General features: G+C 32.8%; 1 protein-coding gene across 6 annotated transcripts in view; it reads left to right on the forward strand.

The window, feature by feature from the left end:
• LRCH3 (leucine rich repeats and calponin homology domain containing 3) overlaps nucleotides 1–19058 on the forward strand; it is a 110466-nt gene that overhangs the window by 60128 nt on the left and 31280 nt on the right. For all 6 annotated transcript variants that reach the window (XM_006200903.4, XM_015236521.3, XM_072963796.1 and 3 more), the window contains exons 7-12: nucleotides 4073–4166; nucleotides 5392–5512; nucleotides 7807–7955; nucleotides 11839–11915; nucleotides 15823–15871; nucleotides 16267–16416. In XM_006200903.4, coding sequence (XP_006200965.1) covers nucleotides 4073–4166; nucleotides 5392–5512; nucleotides 7807–7955; nucleotides 11839–11915; nucleotides 15823–15871; nucleotides 16267–16416 — 640 coding nt within the window. The remainder of the gene's footprint in view (nucleotides 1–4072; nucleotides 4167–5391; nucleotides 5513–7806; nucleotides 7956–11838; nucleotides 11916–15822; nucleotides 15872–16266; nucleotides 16417–19058) is intronic.

Below are 19058 nucleotides of genomic sequence, written 5' to 3' on the forward strand. Positions count from 1 at the left end.
CTTTTTTTTTAACAAATGAGAAAACAGAAGTTGAGAGTGGGGAAGCAAGTTAATTAGTCACATAGCTAATAAATGATGATGCCAAGTCCAGATCTGTTAAACAGTTTTTTAAAAAGCCGTATTTTAAGCTCATCACTGCAGTATACTGATTCACAGTTTATCTTCCTGCCACAGAGAATTCACCTAGACATTTGAATCCATGTTATGCTAGGTGGTTTATTAAAGAGACTGGACTTTCTGATAGGACATGCTGGAACCTGGCTGGCATTACTCTGCCTAGCTTCCCAAAGCCCATAATTATAATAGGGTGAACATCTGTCCTGGTTTGCCTGTGACTCGGGTTTTCTGGGACACAGAACTGTAGTACTGAAACCAGGAAAATCTTGAACAAACCTGGAGAGTTGGTAAACCTATGTCTTACTTTAATTTTACCAGTTTAATCTCTGAGCTGGAGCAAATATGTGGAGAAGCTAAAGGTCATTGAATAAAGAAGATAATATAATAGCTTGATGCAAAGATTCTTTTAATTCTCTGTATGTTGCCAACTTTAAAACTCTCACAGTAAAACTAGGCTTATCTTGATTGGTCACTTCATAGAAAATACATTGTATGAAACAGTATCCTCTAGAGATCTGAAATCTTTACTTGAAAACTTATATAATATTAAAAAGTATTGTTCAGTAAATCCTGAAATACATGTGTTTCTTCTAGCAACTGCAGAAAAATATGACTTAGATATAGATTTCATTAGAAAGCTTTTAAATTTAGGCCCCTTGACCTGACTTTACTGTGATAAAACACTATAGTATCTGTCCTTAAGACTCTAAAACAAGTGTAAAAGCAGACATGTCATGTAGGCAATACACATAAATCATTTTACTTAAATGCTAACAATTGGGAGATCTAGATGAAGGGCAAATGGATATTCATTGTATTACTCTCCCAACTGTTGTGTAGGTATGAATTTTTTTAAGATAAAAAGTTGGGGGGAAATTAACTACTTTTAGAGAAGTAATGTAAGGATTATATGAAGATACTTATCTTGCTAAATGACCTTTGTGGTAGCAGGTAGAACAATGAGATAGATAGCCAGAAGTTACATATGTTTTTGGATCTTTATAATCAGAGCATATTTAACACATTGTACAAATATGTCTGTATATTACTACATACAAAGAAAGATCTTTATCAGTAAAATAAATGACAGGTTTTAAGAATTGTCTTACATTCACAAGGTTTTTGTTTGTTTTGGTTTGTTTTTAGTTAACATAAAGCTTTCACTTTAAATGAAAGATATATGAGTAAGAATGGTTAACCTCATTTTATGAAAGTTGTGAATTCTTTGAGGTAATAGTGGGTAAGTAGTAAAGCTGGTACCTTATCTGTGAAGTTCAAATGCGTTGCTCTTTCCCTGTACCTTAAGTTCTGATTCATTTTGACAGCATGATGATAACTTTTTTAAAGTTATGTACACAAACTATCTAAAAATACATTGAATACAAAATTCAATACCAGAAGAACACTACACATTTTTAATTTGTACCATTGAAAGTTGTTTTTCAGCCTAAGCAGGCAGGCTTATTAAATAAAATTGTAATAGACCAATTTTTAAACATAGACTTTATCATGTTTCAGATTTCTAATTAAGCTAACTTTTAAAAGCGTGTTTAAGAACAAGCAAAAACTAAAGCTGTAAAGCTTTTAGAAGAAAATAGAGAATAATGTCTTTGGCATAGGCAAGGATTTCTGAGACCACAGAAAGCAATAACCATTTAAAAAAGAAATGATAAAAATAAATTTAATCAAATTTAAAACATCTAGTCATGAAACTATTAAGAAAATGAATAGGCAAACCACAGATTGGGAGAAAATATTTGCAAAACATACGTATGACAAAAGACTTGTATCTGGACTATCTAAAGAGTACCTACCACTTAATGTTGAAAAGACAAAACACAATTTAAAATGGACTAAAACTTGAAAGGACTTTGCAAAGAAAGATATGTAAATGACCAGTAAGCACACAAAAAAGTGTTCAACATCATAAATCATCATGGAAATGCAGGTTAAGTCACAATGAGGTATCACTGATAACACCAAATGTTAGTGAGGATGTGGAGCAACCAGTGCTCTTACATTGCTTAGGTAACATGAGACATAAAAAGTAAAAATGGAACATCCACTTTGGAAAAATGATTTGGCAGATTTAATAGCTTTATTGAGATATAATTTACAAGTAATAAAATTTACCCATTTTAAGTGTGCAGTTCAGTGAGTTTTGGTAAATAGATATAGTCACAAAACTGCCTGCCTCTGCCCTAGGCAACCGCTGATCTGCTTTCTGTCAGTATTGTTTTGCCTTTTCTATAATTTCATGTAAATGAAATCATACATTATGTGATATTTTGTCTCTGACTTCTTTTACTTAGCAAATTATTTTTAAGATTATTGATGTTGCATTTTAAAATGGGCAAAAGATTTGAACCAACATTTCACAAAAGAACATAAATGAATGGCCAATATGCACATGAAAAGATGTTAAATATCACTAGTCATCAGAAAAATACAAATTAAAACCACAATGACATACCACTTTACACCCATCAGAATAATATAGTGTTGGCAACTGGAGCTCCACCACTACTTTTCTGGTGGGAATACAAAACAATACAGCTACTTTTGAAAACAGACTGGCAGTTGTTTCTTTTTTAAGTCAAACCTACATTTACCATGTAATTCTTCCACCCTACTCCAAGGTATTAAAAACATCAAGAATTTCACTGACATGATGCTGAGTGGGAAAAAAGTATGTATTATTCCATTTTTATGTGTTCTAGAATAAGCAAAATTAATTGTATTACTTTTCTACTGTTGCCATGACAAATTACCACAAACTTAGGGGCTTAAACAATACAAATTTATTATTTTATGCTTCTCTAGGTCAGAAGTCTAAATCTTGATCTTATTGAGCTAAAATTAAGATGCTGGCAGAGATGCATTCTTTTTTATAGGTTCTGAGTACAATGTATTTTCTTGCCTTTTTAAATTCTAGAGGCTGTCTGCAGTACTTGGTTCTTGGTCTGCTTCCTCCATCTTCAAACCAACATTGCATCACACTGACCTCCTCTTCTGTCCCCCTCTTCCACTTTTAAGAACCCTTGTTTGTGTGTGTGTGTGTTATATGATTTGTATTTTTTTAAACTTTTTTTAATTGAGTTATAGTCAGTTTACAATGTTTTGTCAACTTCCAGTGTAGAGCACAATTTTTCAGTTATACATGAACATACATATATTCATTATAGATAAACAAGATTACACCATATAGCACAGGGAAATATATACAAGAACCCTTGTGATTACACTGAGCTCATTCAGATAATTCAAGATAATCTCCCTATTTTAAGGTCCTCTGATTAGTAACCTTACTTCTGTCTGCAACCTTAATTCCCATTTGCAGTGTAAAGTAACATATTTACAACTTCCAGGAATTAGATCTTGGACATCTTTGAGAACCACTATTCTGCCTTCTGTACTAATTTCAGGTGAAAAAAATTAAAATGGTGGTTGCCTCTTAGGAACACATAGTCGCAGGGTGAAGAGACTTGACTGAGAAGGAATGTGTGGGGATTTTCTGACAAATTATAAATGTCCTGTATCATGATAGAGGTGTGTGTTACAAAGATATATTCATTTGTCAAAATTACAGCTGAGGTGTGTGTATTTCAAAGTATGTAAATTTTATCTTAAGAAAGAATACTGTTAAAAATAAAAACAATTGAGGGGGGTATGGGAAATGGCTGGAGGAGTGGATGAAATAAGAATGGTAGAATGTTGGTATTTTTGAAGCTTGGTTAATGAGTACATGGGAGTTCATTATACTATTCTATCTACTTTGTTTGAATTTGAAATTTTTCATATTAAAAAGTTAAAAGAATACTTACTTCATTCTAAATAGTTAAGAACCTAAATGCCATGAAAATGTTTATTAGTAAAATTGCATCTGATTTTTTTAATTTTTATTTTTATTTATTTTATTTAGTTCACATTAACAACTGAAGTTTCTTTTTTGCAGCCACGAAGAACTGTACTCAAGTCGCCCCTATGGAGCCCTTGATTCAGGTTTCAATAGTGTGGACAGTGGTGATAAGAGATGGTCAGGGAATGAAGTAAGTGGTTGTTCCATTCTGCATGTTATAACTTCTGATTAAGAGAAAATGATGAAAATGGAAAATGTCTTAATTGAATTCAATTTCTCATTATGTAAAATACAGAAAAGCCAAGGGAAGTTTAAAAAATCCCACATGGTCCTACCATACAAAGATAGTATTATGTTTCTTTACCATCTTTGTACCATGTATGTTTTACATGTTTGTTACCTCATTGTCTCATATAAATAGTTTTGTATACTGGGAAGTCCAGTGGGAACTGAACCAATTAATGAAGCCTGAAATTTGAGAAGAGGGACTGAAAGGTGAGAAAATAGAACTACGGGCTGATGGGTAATGAGATGGGAACCTTAGTGAAGAATCCACATGCTCAAGAAAAATAACTTTCTCAGCTAATTATATCATTTTCTCTTTTGTTTAATTTTTTAGTATTATGTTTTCTCTTTTAAAATGATTGAGGTATAGAATTTTAGGTATAAATTGGGTTAAATGATGAAGGTTTTATTAGTAAGACTGCTAACTTACCACTTATAACATTGTTTTATTGGAGTTCAAAGAAAATTAATTTTAGACTGCAGCCCATCTATCATTTGGAATTGCTTGTGTATTAATGTGTGGATGGGTATGTACATGACTGTGGCTGTATCAAATCAGATACATATATGTCGATACATTAAATTCATGTAAGTATGTATAGAGAGAGAGTCATATATACCCTTCTATTTCTTTTTGTTATTGTTGAAGTACAGTTAGTTATAATGTGTCAATTTCTGGTGTACAGCACAATGTCCCGGTCATGCACATATATTCGTTTTCATATTCTTTTTTGTTAACGGTTACTATGAGATATTGAACATAGTTCCCAGTGCTACATAGAAGAAACTCTTTTTAAATCAATTTTTATATGTAGTGGCTAACATTTGTAAATCTCAAACTCCCAAATTTATCCCTTCCCCCCTCTTTCTGCTGTATTTCTTCTTTTTTTTAGTTGTAGTAAAATACATATAATATAAAAGATACCGTTTTAGCCATTTTTAAGTGTGCAGTTCGGTGGCATTAAGTACATTCAAATTGTTGAATAATATGTTCATCTCCAGATGCATCTCTAAAACTTTTTTGCTATTTCTTCTTAAATATAAATTCTCATGAGTTTATAGCTATGTTTTTAAAACTATGTTGTCTAAAATTTGAAATAGAAATTTTAATGTTTCTGCTTTTTTTTAAGCCTACAGATGAATTTTCAGATCTGCCTCTTCGAGTAGCAGAAATTACTAAAGAACAAAGACTGCGAAGAGAAAGCCAGTACCAGGAGAATCGCAGCAGTTTAGTAGTAACAAATGGGGGAGGTAAACATAATTCCTGATAACAAGCAGTCTTTATAATTACTCTGACTTTTTAAGTGGCTTTTTCACATCCATTCCTTTTATTTGTGTATCTGTAGCTTCTTCAACTCTTCTTTTAAAGACCTCTCTCCCCTTCTCATGTGACTGGAAAAAAATTATTTCTTTTGGGATTAAATTTCAGTTTCTCTCTGTTTTCAGGCTTGCAGTTAAAATGTAGTGTTTTTCTCTTATGTTTTTTTTGGGAGGAAACTTTACTGAAGACAGTTTACCTGGAATAGATCTTTGTTAATCTTGATTTAACCATGATCTTTTGAAGCACTATTCTCCTTCTTAAAGATTCTCTTTGTGGTCATTATTTGACCTCTTCAGGAATTCAGTGCATTTCTTGATGTCTTCCTTTTCTTTGATCTGAAATTGTGCTTTTCAAGGGCATATGAATCAAAGTTTTCCTTATTCTGGTATTTTAAATTTTGTGATTTAAATTTTTAAAAAGTTTAATTTATAATTGTTTTTATAGTTCATTAACAAATAGAGCTCTTTCTCCTTTCTTGTGTTTCTGAGGCAGACTCTTGATTTTAGCATTCCACTCAGTATAGTTTTAGTGTGAATTACCAAATCCTAATGTTTAAATTTTAAGGGCCAGATATAAGGGAGTAATGACTTTGATTTTCTAGAAATCTATTATGTTATCTAAGAAGAGCTTTCATCTCTGAATGATGATATCAGTTAAGTGGTTTGCTATCTTGTTTCTTACCATCTTATGTTCTTTTCTTTACTCCTGTCACTTACCATTTCAGTAGTTTTCTTTTTGATCTTGCTTTCATATGAGATATCTTTCCCTTTGGTTCATTTCAGACTTAAAAGAACATGTAAATCTGTGCTATCTAGTATGGCAGCCACTTGCCACATGTAGCTGTTGAGCACTTGAAATGTGGCTTTTCTGAATTGAGATGTACTTTGAGTGTAAAATGCATATCAGATTTTGAAGCCTTTCTGTAAGAAAAATAATATAAAATACCAGTAATACTTTATATTGATTATATGTTATAATGATAATATTTTAGATACATTGAACAAAATAAAATCTATTATTAAAATTAATGTCACCTTTTCTTTTGACATTTTTATGTAGCAGCTAGATAATTTAAAATTACATACGTGGTTCACTTTTGTGGCTTGCATTCCATTTCTTTTGGACATTGCTGGTCTAGATATTATGAAAAAGTAATGTAGCTTTCTTGGATAATAGCTATAAATGAACCATTATTTAATCACACAAGTTGTAGCACACTGGAAAAAATTCATTTATGTACCTATTTATATAACTCCAGTAGCTGAAAACTCATTTTTATATCAGCTGCAGTTATGGGATTATTTAGAAATAATTGAATTGGAAAACTAAATTGAGAAATAGACTTCTTCAAATGTATGCACTATTTCCAGCAGCAGCAACTTTTAGACAATCTGTAGTAATGGCTTGGGGTTAACAAATTTCTGTAGAAAACATCTTAGTAGCAAGTTTTTCTTCCTACTGTGCCATTTTAACTGGCTTTTTAAAATAGTTATTTTTTAAACTTAAAAAAAAAAAGGAATATTCCCAAATGTATTTGAAGGAATAATGATGTGGCTATATCTTATTTATATGCCTCTCCTCAACCCTTGAGAAGCAAAAATTTCTCAAATGATTCCCTTCCATCTGCAAACTGTTACAAAATATCTGTAATACTGACTCTAGATGATAATTTTCTATATAGGAAAATTACAATTATGGGGAAAAGTAGCCAATATCTATTTCTTTATCACCAAGTCCACTTTTCTCATATTCTTTCAATTTTATTTTGAGCTGATTGTGTTAGGTTTTCTGCCTCCCAACTTGTTAAAGAGATATTTGATTAAGCCCCAAACCTAAAAAATGCAAAAAAAACCCAAAAAACAAAAAACCCCAAAAGAAAATATACCCTCTGATGTCCTTTCTTTGTCTTACAAACTCAAACTATCTTGTTTAAAATAGTCAAGAGCTATCCAAAGAAAAAAGAAATATTAGAGGTCTATATCCCAATAATTACCTTCAATTATTATGTTCTTTAGTGAATTAGGACTAAAATTTTTTCTGTAGCCTATATTTGTGGGTGGCCATGGACTAAATAATAAAGACTTATATAATTTAAACTTCTCATTCCTCCCACTGTAAGAATAGAAAATCTTAGGGGAAAGGAAATACTGCAGTTTGATGTCTTTTGTTGGCTACCTAATTTGAATGTTTTTTCCTTGTGTGTTTTTGTGTGTCATATGGACAGTGGAACATGATCTGGATCAGATTGACTACATTGACAGCTGTACTGCAGAGGAAGAAGAGGATGAGGTGAGACCACCCAAGGGCCTGGACTCAGACAGCCTTAGTTCACAGTTTATGGCCTATATTGAACAACGGCGGATCTCTCATGAGGTAGTACACACATTTAAGCCTAAATTTGTTGCTGTCCCCTAGTAAAAGCAGTTTATAACAGTGTAAATTTCTGTCCTATCAATGATACGTTGGTTAGACCTAATTATTTGTTTTATTATATTTAGTTCCAGTTTTATTAGTGAGTTTTTCAGATTTGTTTTTAAAATCAGACAATAGTCTCAGGCAGAGTTTAGGTTTATTTTTCAAATAAACAGATTTCAGAATTTTGAAGAAGGAATGAAAGGAGTCCTAAGTAAAATGCAAAGGAATATGATGCTTTTCATTGTTGTTCTGTTTGCTTTTTTTTATTGTTATTAACTGGTAAATCATAGTTTGATCTGTAATTAAGAATTGAAGCAAACTGCTAACTTTTAAAGCACATACAAACTTAACCATAGAATTTTATGATGAGCTTAATTATATTGATCCTTTAATACTAAATCACACAGAATGTAAATTGTTTGCCATTAAAATTCTTTGGTGTCTCTTATAGTGGAGCATTGAGTTGCCTTAGAAAACAAATGAGCATTCAGCCCACTGCAGAATATCTGCCAATTCTCCAAGGGTCTCAAGTAGAAATAGCATTCTTCAGTGTGTCTAGTCAGCATAATATAATGGCTCCACTTCAGTGTATGATGTTAATGTCTGGAGTCCGTCCCAGGCTCTGAGCAGGGGTTATTTGAGAAACACTTGGAGCCTTTTTGGGGAATAATGTATTTAGTCTTTTAGAAATAGCAAATAATCACTGAGAGTAGGATATGTTATAGAGTTATTATCATTCTTTAAAAAAAATCCCTTGGTTTTCTATCTGAACACAGTATTTTTTGTTGGGGGTTCAGAGACACTCTTGTATTTAAAGTTGGATAAAGTTATAATCAATAGTCCCCGCCTTGTATGCGGGGGATATGATCCAAGACTTCCAGTGGATGCCTAAAACCAGGCATGATACGGAGCCCTATATGTACTGTGTTTTTTCCTGTACATACATACCTGTGGTAGAGTTTAATTTGTAAGTTAGGCACAGTTATAGATTAAGAATAATAATAATAAAGTGGAACAATTATAACAATATATGATAATAAAAGCTATGTGAATATGGTCTCTCTTAAAATACCTTATTGTACAAATTTAATTCCTTTTCCATCTTAGCTAAGCATTTATCATACACTGTGCTGTAACTTTTGCAGTTTGAAATGTGACAGGAAAATTAGCATTTTTCCTTATTCACAATTTCATGAATAGAAGATTTTTTCTTATCATAGATCTTACCTCAGGATACATTTTTTTTTCTTTCCCTATTAAGTCAAGAACTTTCATCTTCTCACTTAAAGGAAGCACTTTACGGCTTCTCTTCGGCATACTCAAATTGCCAATGTCACTACTCTTGCATCACTTGAACACAAGCACTACCATACCATGACAGTTGATCAGATAACTGAGACTAATCCATCTAGTGACTAAGAGACTAAAAGACGGGATACACTGGATAAAGGGATGATTCACATCCCAGGTGTCACGGAGCCGGCCAGCATGAGGTTTCATCACACTGCTCAGAATGATGTGCATAATAAACCTTTTGAATTGTTTATTTCTGACATTTTTCACTTAATATTTTCGGACCATGGTTGACTGTGGTTGACTGAAACCTCAAAAAATGAAACCAGCAGATAAAGTGGATTGCTGTAAATCAAAGTCCTGCAGCCTAGAGATAGCAGTGTGTACTAGTGATTAATGAAACTACTTGTGGTTCAGGCTATAAGCATTTCTGCTGGAGCAAAGGGCAACTACTTCTGCAGTAAAATTTATATCAACAATGCACAGTATAATCTTAAAGGGAATCCTTTTTCTTTTCTTGTGGTCTTTCTCTTTGACCACTTTATGGTTAATTAGGCTGTGTAGATGAAGTATTTCTACTAGAAGTGAAAATACTACTGGTGAAAAATTTTAAATGTATCTTTCTCCATTATACTGGGTATTTTGTAATATGTTTTTTTGATTCCATCTATGTGTTATGTATAGTAGTCTTTATGATTCTGTGTCTTAAGGCTCTTTATGACTTGTGTCAAGGCTGTCTTGGCATCTACAAAAATAAGATGAAGCAATATTTTATTTCTTTATTTGTTGTCAGGAACTTTGAGGCTCTGGATCTGTGTGTGTGTGTGTGTGTGTGTGTGTGTGTGTGTGTGTATACGTATACACACCCACACATATAATACATGTTTTAATTGAAGCATAGTTGCTGTACAATATTATATAAGCTACAGGTTTACAACATAGTGATTCACAATTTCTAAAGGTTATACTCCATTTATAGCAATTATAGAATATTGGCCATATTCCCTGTGCTGTACAGTATATCCTTGTAGCTTATTTTATACCTAATAGTTTGTACCTCTTACCCTCTGCCCCTATATTGATCCTACCTGCTTCTTTCTCCCCACTGGTAACCACTAGTTTGTTCTCTATATCTGTGGGTTGAAGCAATATTATTTTAAATGGTTTAATAACCAGTGAAAAAATGTTTTTTAATATTCTTGAATACTATCTAAACATAGTTGTTAAACTATTTGAGATTTTAAACACTCTGCTATTGTTTACTTTCATTATCATACCTCTTACATACATAGAAATATTGTGGTAAAATAGGGTATGGCATATTGACAGAATATGAAACATTTATTTTTAAAATTAAACCAATGTTACATTCATTTTGTTATGAAAATTTCACATACCTCTTGCAGTAGTTTTAGGTAATTGCACTATTGTAAAACCAGGGTGATAGGTTACTGATGTGAACATACCAGGAGAGATTTTTGTTTATTTAAAAAGTCACATTCACTGAAATTAGAATAATTATTCTCTCATCAAGATCCCAGAATTGTATCTCATTTAATATGATCCTTGTGCCCAGACCTTATGGGAGTCAGTTTTAGCCCTTTGGAATAACTCACCAGATTTTCTAGTTATGTGTGATGTACCTATTTCTTGGAGATAAATTACAAATAGTTTGACATTTGTTTCTTAGATTTTTTTTTGGATAAGTTGTTTTCTTTGTCTTCAAGAATACCCATTTTGATGATTATTTTGGGTGTTGAAATAACGATTGTATTGCTTCTCATTTGTATTCTTCTCATTGTACTGATTCTTATTTGACAAAATACATGGTGTGATAACCTATGAGCCTCTATCTTTGATTTATAATTTTATTTTTCAGTATATAGTTCATATAGCTTAAGCCAGTTTAATTTTCTTCAGTAATGTTTTTTGAAATGAACTTTTACTTTTCAGTTTATAAATAATTTGCCAATATTTCTCTTTTAATTAATACCGTATTTTACTGTAAATAGAAGTTACTTTTTGCCTTATCTTGATATTTATTACATCAACATCCTCAGGACTAATTATATGACTAATATAGGTAACAATTTATGATAATGAAGAAGTAAAGAAATGTAATCAGCCCAATGAACTTTCCCTATTACTAGAAATATTCAAGAGAGACTGAGCAAAAGTCAGGGTAAGGTTGGTAGGAATTCCTGTTCTAGATGAAAGTTTGTACTAAATGACCTCTAAGATCCTTTCCAACTTTAACCTCTTACCATTCAGTAAATATTACTGTATGGTCATTATAATTTACATAATACAGTAAGAAGGAAATCTACTTTTTAAAAAATGTTTTCTATTGTGAATGGTTCTGTGTTTATTACCAAAGCAGTAATATGGCCTATAATGCTTTTAAACATAAAAATTCACATCTGAAGATTCTGTTAAAATATTTTTAGCATAATATACAGATCCCTAAATGCCAAGGTGAATGTGAACTGTAATTACAGTTTTCTGAATATTTATGTTAAATTGATTCATTTTTCTTTTTTTGGCCTAGACATCACCAATCAAGCCAGTACCCATGAGGGAGTTTCAAAAAACAGAAGACATGAGAAGATACTTACATCAAAACAGGTTTGAAAACTCATTCTACTCATTTGTTTCTGTCTTAAAACTAGTAATAAAAGCGTGAAATGATGTTGCTTTGTGTAGATCTATATATAATAAAGATGTTTAGATACTGTGCGTTTTAAATACAATGTAAAAGAGCTAAGTGAGAAGTGCCTTTGTACTCATGTAATAGAAAAAGAAGTAAAATTGATTTATTAGATTCTAAATTCAGATCACCTAAATTACCTGTATAATTATCTGATTTGAAGGTACTTCATAGCAATGAGATTTTATGGTGATATGTTTGGATTTATGCATAAAGAGAGCTAAATGAATTTCAGGAGTCCTGAAATTTTTTTTTCCCTTAAACTTTCGATTAGATAACAGAGTGGTAGACAGAGACAGCAATCTATTTCTGATTCCTATCTCAAGTAAAGTGATCTTTTATCTACAGTTAGTGCCCTACAGAATATTTCTAAAATTAGCTTGACCATTTAGAGCACTGCTTCTTATTCTTGAATTCCAAAACATTTCTTGCCATACACAGTGTCACAATAGTTCAAAAATTCCCAGCCTTTGATTTTTTTTTTTGCTTCCTCTCTGTTTTTATGAAGTCTTAAAGCTGTAGACTTGATATGCCTATTCTGAGACAACAGTAAATTTACTGTGTAGAAAATGTCATACATAATTCTTATACTTGACAGGATATTAAAGTTTTTGAGGAGACTAAGTTATAAGTGGATAAACAAAATGTGGGGAGAATAATGAAAGAAAGAAATCTCATAACTTGGCCTTCTTATAGTCTTATCAGTTAGTTCATGGTGATTCAGTTACATTTCATGTCTTTGAAATATATCTCAACATGGCTTTTTAGTTGCCATGTCTCCTTATACTGAAGGTGTGGTCATTTGAGATTCCAATTTCATATAGGGATTTCTTGTTACGTTTCCCCATATTCAGTGGACCTAGGCTTTAACTTTTGTTCCTCTTACCTCCTGCATCCATCATAAGTGAAGCTCAAGATCTCCAGGATATAGTACACACCCTCAAGGTGAAAGCCAGCTTTCCTTCTCAATTGCCTTATGTACTAATTTTCTAATGCTTGTGTAACAAATTACCACAAATTTAGCAGCTTAAAGTACCCCTCTTTATTGTAATACAGTTCTGTAGAATAGAAGCTTGGGTAGGCTTGCCTTCATCCTCCGCATAGGGCCTTGCAGAGCTCACTCTCTGCTGCCATATGGAAGCGTACTTCTGCTACTCAGCAAGCCCCATCACCCAGATGTAGTATCCAGGCTCCAAGCCTTGAAATTCTTGCTCTGCCAGCACTGGGGGAGTCTTCTCTTTTCTGAAACTGTGCCTTTCAGACCTAGGAATTTTCCATTTGTGTTTACAGTCACCTCCTATTAAGTGAAAGGCCTTGGATTCAAAATCAGTCATGACTAATTCTAAAATCCATGTTTTTAACCACTGTACTGTGTTTCTTCTCCCAGACTAGTACATGGTATTGAAATAACTCATCTCTCCTTTATTGGTTATATCCCAGTTAAAAGTCTTACCCTACCAACCCACTCTCCTCCTCTTTTCTTAAAAACTTTTGACTGAGGATGTACTGATTAGGAGTGCTAGGGTAAAGGTTAGTTAGCAAGGGTTAGTAGAAAGTTAAGGAAATTTTTCCCAGCTTTAATGCTGTTTTAAACCTCATATAGGAAGTTATTAAGTAATTTATTCTGTTTGTTTTAAAAATTATAAACCTAATTTATCCTGTCAAAAGTTTTTTTTTTATAATGTCTAGAAATTTTTTTAAAAAAGAATTTTGTAACTACTTCAAAGATTTGGAACCAAAATAAGAAAAAAATGTGGAGCAAAAGAGGACAATAGAATAGCTTAAGTTTTTATTTTCTTACATTTTTAAAATTCAGGAAAGTATAAGGTAGACCTTATACAACCGTATATAATAGGAAGTAGTACTACTTCTCAGGGGATATTTGAAAAATGTGTGTTGTGGGACTTGGTTGCCAAAATGACTACAGATGTTACTGGCAGGCATTAAGGTTAAACTACCTATAATGTTCAAGTACCACAAAAAAATTATCTGAAGTGTCAGTGACGCTTCCATTGAGAAACATATTCATGGATGAAAAGGTCATGCAACATGAAGTAACATGGCAACACAAGGAGTAACAAAGCTGTAATGGGTCAACATTACTGCTTGTTGATTGGCCGGGGGGAACTGTCAGTTCTCAAATTTCTCTTGACTAGCACTTTTATTTTCTCATATGCCATGCATCCCTCTTTGCTTCCATCTTTAACTTTTCACAGTTTATAGTTTTTGCCATCTCTTTTTGCATGTATACCCATATGCTTTTAAATCTCTGTGCTCTCCCTTTCTCCTTCCTAGATTCTGTGGCTGTAGAGTGGGGACATATAGAGCACTAAACTACAAGTAAAGTAGCTTGAATTCTAATCCAGGCTCTGCTAGTAAATATCAACTATCAGTTTACCTCTGAGGGCCTCAGTTTTCTCATTTGTAGAATTAGTGACTTGGACTCCATGATTTCTGAGGTCTCTTCCAGTTCCCAGTTGCATACCTAGTAGTTACAGAGTACAAATCAAATAGATAAGAATTCAGATCCAGCTCCAAAAGTTACTGGCTACATCAACTGGGGAAAGTTATTTAACGTCCATGCCTCAGCTTCTCAACTGCAGAATAAGGATTATAATTGTTCTTACTACCATAAGACTATTGTGAGGGGTAATTGAGAAATACTGTTAATATAAAGTACTTCACAGGGCATATGTATGTAGTATATGGTAATAGCTCAAGGAATATTAGTTTCTATATGCCTCTGAAAAATATTGTCCAAAAAAATGACACAAATCATAGTTGATAAATGCAAAACAAGTATTGATTATACGTGTACATCAAAGAAAAAAATAAGATTCTAAAAAGGACCCTTTCTAACAAGATCTCCATCGATTGGGTCTTTGGAAAAGGCTTGAAGTCAGGAATTAATATGTGATAATTGAAGAGATCTTGCTAGAGAAAAGATTCCATAGGGGGTGTGTTTATTAAATAGAGTGAGAGTCCTAAATGCCAGGTTAAAGAATTTGCATTATTATTATGTTAGATAATAAGAAACCACTGTAGCATTGGGGGATGTGTTTTTATTTCCCTGGTAACAGACTAAGTTAATGCATTTACATCAACCTGACAGGCTAATAATCATAGTTTAAAATTTCAGGTCCTAAATGTCAAAAAGTCATTGCTCCAATATTGTTAGTTTATGAGACACTAAATGAAGTTCAGGAAAAGGATAAGTACCAAAGTATAAGAATTAACACTGATAAAACTGAGAAGCTAGTTTTATTGTTAATTTTTTTTAAGCATCAAGTCAGGTTTCATTGTTTTTAATAAAAAAAAAACCCTTTACTTTTGTTATTAAAGTTGCTTCTTCAATTAAAAATGGGAATAAGGTTGCTTTACAAGTACAGTTACCAGGTTCTGTAGTTTTCCAGATTTTTGTTGATAAAATGGCTTTGTATATAAAATGACCTCCATTTACATGTATCTTGTTTCAGTCATAATAGTAAGGAAGATTATAGTTCCATGTGCTATAAAGAAATGATACTGTTTGAAAAGTGATCTCAGATAACTGTATTGTCAGCACTGGCTGACATAGACAGTGTTTAGCTGTCAGTAGCTTGATCAGTGATACCATCACATGAAATGTGAGTGGGAGACATCAGGTGTCCCTGTAGCTTAATTTAATGACTTGGGCTCAAGTTTACAAATGCAGTTGGTCTTTCAGTGCTGACCAGACAATTTGCCTACTGATTAATAGAAAACCATATTAACAATAAAATTTTACTTGTCTTTTATCTTTCTGTCTGTCTTATCAAAGAGTTCTTTCTTTCTTTTTTGGGTCAGGGTTCCAGTTGAGCCATCTCTCTTGTCACTATCACCAAGTCACAATCAGGTAAAAAAAGATTATTTTTTCAGTTTTAGTTTTATTTTTTTCTAAGATGGTTTTCTTCTTTTATAATACTTAAATTATGGTTAATTGCCAAATATCTATAAATTTCACTACCTGTCTCTTTGATTGTACAGTTAATATAATATGTGCACCTGGTACTTGCCAATAGTGTTTTTAGACACCAGACAGAAAATAAATACTCACCCACATGATGGCTTTAAACTTATAAGAACATAGTGCAAAGATGGGAAAAGATTAGCAACCACATCTGAAATAGTGCTAGGTGACTGCAAAGTAAATGTTGCTTGGGTTTGCAGTAGTTCTCCAAATTGATAAAGAATATTAATAAGTTGATCTTCATCCCTACTTGCGTGTACAAAATGATACTTTTGTTCCAGTTATCACATACAGACTTGGAACTTCAGCGGAGAAGAGAACAGTTAGTAGAACGAACTCGGAGAGAGGCACAGCTTGCTGCCCTACAGTATGAGGAGGAGAAAATAAGGACCAAGCAGATTCAGAGAGATGCTGTCATGGACTTTGTCAAGGTGAGTCATTTGGATTCATTGAATGACATTCCTAAAGTTTCTCAGAAGTGTGCTTTTGTCTTCTTAGGCTATCAGTTTTTATTGTTGTAATGAAAAAAAAGAGTTGACATTTTAATTATAAGAAATCTTGAGCAGCGTATAACTGTTTCCTACTTGTCACTAGGTTAATTGTCCTCATGCACATAGGCTTGAGGACAATCAGAAGTGATTGATCTTGCTTTTAGGACAGTGATACTCTCTTACCCTTAATTAGCTGTGTGTCATTAGACATTATCACCTTACTGTCCATCTGCGTTTCCTCAATCTTGAGTGCATGATTTAGGTGAAAGTGCTATGTAAACCGCAAAGTGCCCATGCAAATGTGAACTATTGTTATCAGAACCTGTCTCTGACTTCCTTACTCTAGTGAATACCAAAAATTTGCAGGGCTCACAGGCTTAATACTTTACAGCAATCTCTGAATCTTTGACTTTTCCTTTCTGTTCTCTCCACACCTACTTAGTTAACAACCCTCGTTAATACTTTTTTTTTTTAACATTTTGCAGCCTCTGTAGTTGCCCTAAACCGGATTTTCTTTTTCACCTGTATTATTTAAGTCTTTTGTTCTGAAATTACCTTGGATTATTTCTTTATAGTTAAATAATTATTTGTATTTTTGTTTGTTTAATATCTGTCTCTCTCATTTATCTGTAAACTCCATAAAGACAGGGACCGTATCTGTCTTGTTTATTCACTGCTGTATCCCTAGATCTCAAGATCATTGGTCTTAGCTAGTAGTAAAGCCCAATAAATACTTTTTAAATAAATAATTAAACAAATAAATCACTCAGCCTCTAAATACTTTCTCTCTGTGTTTCATAACTCTAGCCAAAGTGTATCTTCTTTAAGTACCATACACATGATAAATTCTCTTATTTTTTTCAAATATATCAAGCCCATGATGATGATCTCTGATGCTCAGAGAGGGTAACAGTTTGCCTCAGGTTAAATACTCGGCTAGTAAGTGGCAGAGCAAAGATTCTAATCAAGACCAGCTTAACAGAAAATGGAAACAGAACTGATGGAAAATAAACAGTTTCTTTTTTTTAAAGTCTAGGTGGTAACTAGACTTATCATGGTGATCATTTGTAATGTATAGAAGTATCAATTCACTGTATTGTGCACCAGGGACTAACATAGTGTTTTAGGTCAATTATTTGTCATAAACAAACAGACAAACTAATAGGAAAAAAGAAGTCAGATTTGTGGTTACAAGAGGCAGGGCGTGGGAAGGGGAAGTGGATGAAGGTGGTCAAAAGGTACACATTTCCAGTTACAAGATAGATAAGAACTAGGGATGTAATATACAACATGTATGTTAGATATAAAAGTTGTTAAGAGAGTAAATCCTGAGTTCTCATCATCTCATCATTTTTTTCTTTTTCTTTTATTTTGTATCTATATGAGATGGTGGATATTTACTAAACTTATTGCAGTAATCATTTCATGATTTACATAAGTCAAATCATTATTCTGTATACCTGAAATTTATGCCATGCTGTATGTCAATTATATCTCAATAAAACTGGAAAGGGGAGGGAGAAAAAAAAAGGACAGGCTGGCCCCAAACCCTGGTCTATGACCACAATGCTAAACTAACTCTCAGTAAACAATAGTGGCCAACACATACTGTCCTAAGTGATGTTCTACACATTTTACATAAATTAACTCATTTAGCTTGCCTTCTGTAGAAGTCATGTAACTAATAAGAGATAATTACATTGTAGATAGCATTGATTAAATGTCAAATTAAGGTTTGATCTTGATCAGTTAGGCAGAAGGGAATAGTTTTAAATTCTTAAGCAGGAGAAAAACATGAGAGGAAAGATACTTCAGAAAAACTAATCTATTCATGTTAGAGTATATTAGAAAGGAAGAGATAAGGAAAGAAGGAAAATGAAAAAGAGTAATTGCAGTAGTTAGACTAGGGTGCAAAATGAAGGCACATTAGATAATTTCTAAGGATTCTAAAGAAAGACAGTGTTTCCCAGTGGTAAGAGCTTAGAATCAAAAATACTTAAATTTGAATCCAGCTTTTCCACTGGGTATGTGCTTGACTTTTGTAAAGTTGGCGAACCATTCTGTACTTTTATTTTCCTCGTAATATTTAACTATCAAATACTGACTATTTCGGAACTATTATGGATGCACCTAGTACTTATACTAGTATGGTGTGTCCTGCACCCCCTACAACCACAAAGGATTTTATAAATTAACTATAAGAGATTTCAAGAGAAGCATTATTATGTCTTACACATAGATGTGTAGTGAATGTTGAATAAATCTTTGAAGTCGAGTAGAAAAAAAAAAAGAAGATTCCAAAGCAGAATTTTGAAGCTGAAAGTGTCATTTTAATGGGAGTTAGCTTTGTGGAAAGAATGTCCAATTTGGAGTCAGAAGACATAAATGCAAATTTCAGTTATGCTACTTAACTAATTTTGTGACCTTGCCCATATCTACAACCTCTCTATCCTCAGTTCTCTCATCTTTAAAAGAATATGATTGTGATGTTTGTTTATCTCACAGTGAGAAGAATCACTTGAGATACTCTTGCCTAAGAACACATTGTAAAACATTGACTGTACAGGTGTTACAATACTATT

The sequence above is a fragment of the Vicugna pacos genome, chromosome 1 (genome assembly GCF_048564905.1).
Source record: "Vicugna pacos chromosome 1, VicPac4, whole genome shotgun sequence".
Taxonomy (NCBI): Eukaryota; Metazoa; Chordata; class Mammalia; order Artiodactyla; family Camelidae; genus Vicugna; species Vicugna pacos.